Source organism: Buceros rhinoceros, unplaced genomic scaffold (genome assembly GCF_000710305.1).
Source record: "Buceros rhinoceros silvestris isolate BGI_N320 unplaced genomic scaffold, ASM71030v1 scaffold27406, whole genome shotgun sequence".
NCBI classification, from domain to species: Eukaryota; Metazoa; Chordata; class Aves; order Bucerotiformes; family Bucerotidae; genus Buceros; species Buceros rhinoceros.
The window spans coordinates 2,550-8,911 of record NW_010419706.1 but is presented as its reverse complement, the minus strand read 5'-3'; the positions used below and the strand labels follow the sequence as shown (position 1 = coordinate 8,911).

At 55.3% G+C, this 6,362-nt stretch overlaps 1 protein-coding gene across 1 annotated transcript in view; it reads right to left on the bottom strand.

The window, feature by feature from the left end:
• Nucleotides 1-6,362, bottom strand: part of ATP8B3 (ATPase, aminophospholipid transporter, class I, type 8B, member 3) — a gene marked incomplete at both ends in the record, with an annotated part of 16,711 nt that overhangs the window by 8,294 nt on the left and 2,055 nt on the right. The window contains 9 exons of the mRNA XM_010139049.1: nucleotides 74-108; nucleotides 1,321-1,529; nucleotides 2,207-2,400; nucleotides 3,167-3,255; nucleotides 3,776-3,934; nucleotides 4,563-4,645; nucleotides 5,188-5,258; nucleotides 5,360-5,432; nucleotides 6,224-6,285. Coding sequence (XP_010137351.1) covers nucleotides 74-108; nucleotides 1,321-1,529; nucleotides 2,207-2,400; nucleotides 3,167-3,255; nucleotides 3,776-3,934; nucleotides 4,563-4,645; nucleotides 5,188-5,258; nucleotides 5,360-5,432; nucleotides 6,224-6,285 — 975 coding nt within the window. The remainder of the gene's footprint in view (nucleotides 1-73; nucleotides 109-1,320; nucleotides 1,530-2,206; nucleotides 2,401-3,166; nucleotides 3,256-3,775; nucleotides 3,935-4,562; nucleotides 4,646-5,187; nucleotides 5,259-5,359; nucleotides 5,433-6,223; nucleotides 6,286-6,362) is intronic.

The window sequence follows — 6,362 nt, the reverse complement described above, 5'->3', positions numbered from 1 at the left end:
AATCGACAGCTGCGGCGGCCCCGTGAGGAGCAGGGTCCGGCCCCAGGCTGCCCGGGAGAGGGGAGGTACGCACCGACGGCTGCTTGTTCTCCTGGTCCGTGCCTGGACCTGCCAAAAAAAAAAAATTAATTCAATTAACAGCGAGCTGGCAGGGGGCTTCGAGCAGGTTCTCTGGAGGGGACGACTGCTTTGGTTGGCTGAGGATGGCCAAAAGGGGCAGCCATCTCCTCGGCGTCAGCCAGGCTCTGTTGGGATGCCCAGGTCTGACTTACTTGGCTCTTGGACTTTCTACACATTTTTAATGTTAAAAATTCAGCTCTCCACATTTCCTGGGTGACTCTGCAGCTGGCAGACACTGGTGGGATCCCGGCGATGCTGCTGTCAGAGGTGCAACAAGATACCTCAGGCAGCGGAAAATTGGGTTTATTCCTTCTTAAAAACTTTGCTAGGTTTTTTTCCCCTTCCTCTTTGCTTTTATCACTGTCCATTTGTCTCAAGTGCCTGATTTTTGTCTCAGGGAAAAGGAGCTCCATGCTAAAGCTCTGGTCCACCCCACTTGCTAAATTTCACTGATGAAGCACTGAGACGGCTCCCGAGGAGAGCTCTGGTGAGTACAGCGAGAAGGAAGGAAGGACTTGGCAATTCTCAAGTTTCTAAGGGAAAAAACAAGCAGAATCGTTAAAAAAAGTGAAGAGCACTGTAAAGAAACAACATAAGGGAAATGATAACTTCTTTGGCTCCTCCACAGACCACCTGAAAGCCTCCAAGAGCCCAAATTTGGAAACCAAGCTGGAGATCCACCAGGAAATGCGAAGAAGAAAAGCAAAACCTCCTTTTTCTCTCCAAGACCTTCACCGAAAATAAAAGCCCGTGGGCTTCACCTGCCTGTGGTTCCTCTGGCTGCCCTGTCCTGGACACACGGGTCAGCATCAGCTGCTGGGTCCCACCTCGCTTGGACCACACGTGTGCTGTGTAGTTGTGCCGAGCTCACAGGATCCCTTTGTCTCAGGGAAGCTCTGGCTGATCTCAGCCGAGTCTGGGGCAGGACATGTCTACCCATTTTAGGAGGGCAGAGCTGTGCCCTGGCTCCAAGCACTGGGAGGACGAGACAACATGACCACAGGAGTGGCGGCTCCTGCAAAGCCCCGATAACAGGGGAGTTGAGAACAAGCCACACTCCTACATGCTGGACTACCAAGATCAAACCACATGCCCCAAGGCTCTTAGCAAGCTGGGAGGAGCGGAAAGAACCAAAGTGGCCTCAGTTCAAGGTCTACCTCACTCATGAGTCTCTACAAACTTGCGTCCACCAAAAGTTACCATAGATGGTCCCATTGATGCAGCATTTCTTGAAGCTCATAATGTTTTGTGTCAAGGTGCCAGTCTTGTCCGAGAAGACATATTCGATCTGGCCGAGCTGATCGTTGAGGCTGGTGCTTCTGGCTTTTGCTGGCATGTCCTTGACAGCGTAATACATCTCCAGGTCCCAGTTGATGAAAAAGCTGTTCACCAGATAGATGAATTCAAGCCTAGGGTGGTAGATAGAAGAACGCTGGGGGAAGGAGATGGCGTGACTCACATCCCAGGGGCACTTGGGAACAAAGGGCAGAGGGGGACTCCCCACCTGAGTCCTAGCACTCTGAGCTTGGGAGAAGCCAGAAGGCTTTCACTGTTCATGGCCAGGTTTCCAGAGGGCTCGTCACACCAGACCAAGAGCCCCCTGGCTCCCAGGCAACTGGGCTCCCCACTGGAAATCTGGCCCTTGATGACAAAATTCATAGACCTGGAGATTCAGTGAAGGGCCAAAATGTCTGGGAGCTGCTTCTTCCAGCACCAGTTGTGATCAGTGCCTGCTGACAAGGGCCGTGCCCTTCTCTCACCCCCCCTGCTGCTGCTGCTCAGTGGGGAAGCACCACCCTCACCAGCCTCACCCTCAGCCTGCCCACAAATTCCAACACCATCCGTGTCCTTGCCTCTCTTTTCTCTGAGAAGATCTCAAAGCGCATGATTGATGTTGGTCAGACACCCACCCCGTCCATCCTCACCCTCTCAGGGCTGAGGGAACAGACGGAAATGACTCTCTTGGGGTCACAGCTGGCTCTTCTCGCAGCCCCATTTTGCGGCTGTAAACCGAGGTGCCAGGTGACGGCCAAGGTCAGGGAGCGGGGTCCGGATCTCTGATCATTCCAAGCGCTGTCATTCTTACGTTATATACATGGACATGGGTATGATGATGCTCAGGAGGATCGTGAAGCCCCAGAAGTTGAAGAAGGCCTGTTGGGCAGGAGTCGTGTGCTTGTAGAAAGCAGAGAGGTAGCTGTGCTTTTCCTGGAACATCTTGGCCCAGAACCCCGAGGCCACAGCAAGGCACAGTGACATAACCAACAGCACCAGGAAGATCTGAGGTGGGAAACTAGGGTGAGAGAGAGCCCACACAGAGCCCACCAGGCTCTTTCCCAGGACCAACCATTGCCCCTTCCAGCCTGTTTGTCGCTGTAAACCTGGGGGAAGGTGTCCTTGTGCCCGAGGCTGGCTCTCCTGGGCCGAGATGAAGGATCGCAGCACATATTCCAGCTTGGCACATCCATGACCCACACAGAGCAAACCCCAACTTTCCCACCGTCCTAACCGCCTCAGACACCATCTCCCTGGCAAGGGGAGTCCTGTAGCTTCCTCCACAAACAGAGCAATGCTAGTGGCCAGGCTAAGTGATGGCTCTCGACCTCCAGGAAGAGGAGTAAGAGCCGTCCAATGCCTTGTTACGACCACGCTGCTTTGCTTCATCCTTCCCCCGACCCCCATCTACTCTGCGCTGAGCCACAGCCTGCAGGTCCCTCAGAGCAAAGCACCTTCCTGGACCTGCACAGTTATGGATTAGTGCAGCAGGCCAGGAGGAGCCGGAGGCTCCAGCAAGCTGGTCCAAGGGGCTGCTCTACAGCTGAGGACTCAGAGTTGCCAGGGTTCAACCACCACACAGTCTGCTCCATTTCTGGGGAACATCATGTGGTATTTGCCCATAACATGTTAAACCCAAGATTTTTTGAACAAAATTTTGCAAGCTTAAGAAAATCAGCATGACTCAAGCAAGCAGCTGTTCATGAGAGCACTTGTGAGCAACCCCGGGAGGCTGGTGGAGTAGGACAGGAGGTGTTTCCACTACACTCACTATGATCACCAGCCGGTCCATCATGCGGTCCAGCTTGGTTTTCTTCTGCTTGATCTTCCCACAGTTCCTCATAATTTTGGAATCAAATCCTGGATGAGAAACATTTTAAAAGTAAACACACAAGTCCACACCCCCCAAAAGGTTGACCTGCAGCCAACTGATGCTGGTTTCCTCCATAAAAACTTCTCTCCACCTCTGAAGGCTTCAGAGGACCACATCCCTTGACCAGTGGTTAATAAAGCCACGGCTGCACACTTGGACATCCTGCTTACAGCAGGTCTCACCCCTCCCCTCGACCCACAGCTGCTCATGGCCAAGCTCTCAGCTGCTCTGGGCCACAAAGTGCAAGAGGCCACGAAGTGGAGTGGATCCAGGTGAAACTGGATCCAGTGATCCTGGGGTGAGCAGAGGTTTGGTACCACCACATCAGCCCCCTGCCAGCGAGCCCAACACCTGCAAAGCTCAGGACAAACTCCTGGGCGCTGGGTTAGAGCGGCAGGTCCTTCCACTTCGTCTCGGCTGAGAATGGGACCTGCTGATGCCCAAAGTGCTTAGGCAGCTTAAAATCCGTGAGGACCTGGGAGTTTTCTGGCCTCCCCAGGCACCCACCTGCATAGATGACCAAGCCGTAGCACACGTCAGTGTTGCGGAGCTTGCAGCCTCGCAGCAAGATCCTGTCACTGTCGAGCGAGTAGGTCTCGCCCCTCCACTCCAGCGTGCCGGTGAAGCTGTGCATGCGGCTGTTGGGCTCCTCGCAGGTCACTCTCCCTTGAGCAGAGGCACGATTCAGGTGATGGCTTTGGGGGAAATGAGGGGACCTTCCTCTCCTCTCATCCCCCATGCCTGGCCCCTCCAAAGAGGGGTGCAGGGAGCTTCACAGGGAGATTTGGGTTTTGCCAGGGCATCTCCAGATGCAGTTGGAGGATACCCGTGTCTCAAATTAGGGCTAAGCTGGAGGGACACCCTGCAGGAAGGTGTTCAGTCCAGGAACATCACTGGACTGTATAACTGGAGAAGGTACAATCACAACCCCCTTCATCCCCAGAGCCTCGGGGTGGGGAGTCTGCATCCTATGGAGGACCAGTGGGGAAAAAAATCCAGGGTCTGAGAGGACATTTGGGAGCCAAGCACTTGACTCCAGAGGGAAAATCAAGATCCAGGGCAGAGGGACGGTGCAGAACACCAACGGACCCATCAGAGCCACTGTGCTGGGGAAGGGCTCCTTGCAGGCAGGAGCAAGAGGAACCTCCTGTTGGACTGATGGCACTTGGTGCCTGAGGTGACAGAGGCTTCCTGAGGCTGAACCCACCCCATCCCATCCCATGTCATCCCATCCCATCCCATCCCATCGCATCCTGGTGGGATGGCCACATCTTCGCCCATCCAGGAGACTCACCGTCAAAGGCAGCCATGCTCTCCTCGCTCACCAGCTCCTGGTGGGTCACCAGAAGGGCTTGTCTGAACTTCAGGTTTGTCTCCCTGTGAACAAGAGCCAGGGAGGGAAGAACAAAACAATGCTGTGGGGTGACAGAGCTGTTAATTCTGGAGTGGAACCCATGGGACAGAGATGGCCATTAATTATCAGGTGATTACGTGAGCGATGGCAGGGAAAAGCAAGATAGGGACCTATCATGGCAGACATCAAGTGCTCAGGCAGGGAGAGAGCCCTGGCCCAGAGAGCCTGCCGTTCAATCACCCTACAGACAGAGGCTCTCCTCCGCCTCCTGGACAGGTGCCGAGAGACGGAGAGAGATGCCTGAGGCCCCACGCTGCTCTGTGGAAGCCTCTAAAGAAGTTTTGAACTCCCGTTTTCAAAATTTAGGTTCTCAAATCCCATTTCTAGGGTGTCTGTAGGTTTAGCTTTGAGAGGATCCCCCACATCCCATTGGTTTCTGCTGAGCTTTCAGCCCTCCCAGAGCACCTGTCCCCCCGGGTGCCCCCAGCTGCAGGTCTCAGCTGTTGGCTGGGATGTCTCTGCCCCTCTCCCCCATGGCAGTAGCGGTCCCCTGCCCTCTCCTCACCCGTCGATGTCGGCCGTCTCCACGTAGCACAGGCTGCTGGGCTCCGAGCTGCACAGCAGGAGCATGTCGGCCTTGAAGAGCAACGAGGAGGGGAGAGCACGTGGCTGAGCCCCTCCTTGCAGAACCCCCCGCCCGCCGCCCCAGTGTGTGCCAGCTCCGGGGTGTCACTCACCGGGACGAAGCTCTCCTTGCGCAGGCGGACGATGTCCCCGACGCAGATGTCGCACCATTTCTGCCAGCGGAAGCTGCAGGAGAACGAGGGGGGGAATTTTCATCCTCGCAGAGCAGCAGGAACGGGGGCTGGGGCTGTTCCCGTCCTCCGGACCAGCCTGTGGCTGTCTCAGCTTCTTGCATGACTGGGGTCACAACTGTTGTTGTGGCCTCCCATCTGCATGACCGAAGGACGGCTGAGTGCGGGATGGCGCGGGACCTTTTGTCACACCCATATGCCCCGTACCAGCCCCCGGCCCCAGGTGGGAAATGGTGGCCCTCCCCTGGGCCGGCGTTTAGCAGTGATACCACTCCGTGGGTTAGATATGAAGACTTGAAGGAACATCTGTGGCCAAGGAAACCCTCCTCTCAGCCAATCACGGCAAATTAGGGCTTTTTTAGACCTGATGTTTGTGTCTGGAATATGATCACCCCTACAGGGGAACAGCTGGAGCTGCAGCAGGTTTGGGGAGGTGATACGGGAGCTGGCAGTCAGGGCCAGTCCCACCAAAACCCTTCTCAAGGATGGGTCCCACCATCCTTCTCAAGGATGCTCCACACTTCAGATGACCCATCGTTCCATGCAGGCCTGGACAAGATGGGCACAGCCTCCCAAAGCCCCTCACCTCCTCCCAGACAGGATTTCACATGGCCTGGTGTTGATGTTTCTGTCACTCTGGTGACGGCCCTGCAAAAAGAGAAAAACAAGAGGCCGAAAGAAAGGGGTGGGCAGTTGCTTGTGCCGTGAAAACCACCACCACTTCAGATGACCCATCGTTCCATGCAGGCCTGGACAAGATGGGCACAGCCTCCCAAAGCCCCTCACCTCCTCCCAGACAGGATTTCACATGGCCTGGTGTTGATGTTTCTGTCACTCTGGTGACGGCCCTGCAAAAAGAGAAAAACAAGAGGCCGAAAGAAAGGGGTGGGCAGTTGCTTGTGCCGTGAAAACCACCACAATCTGC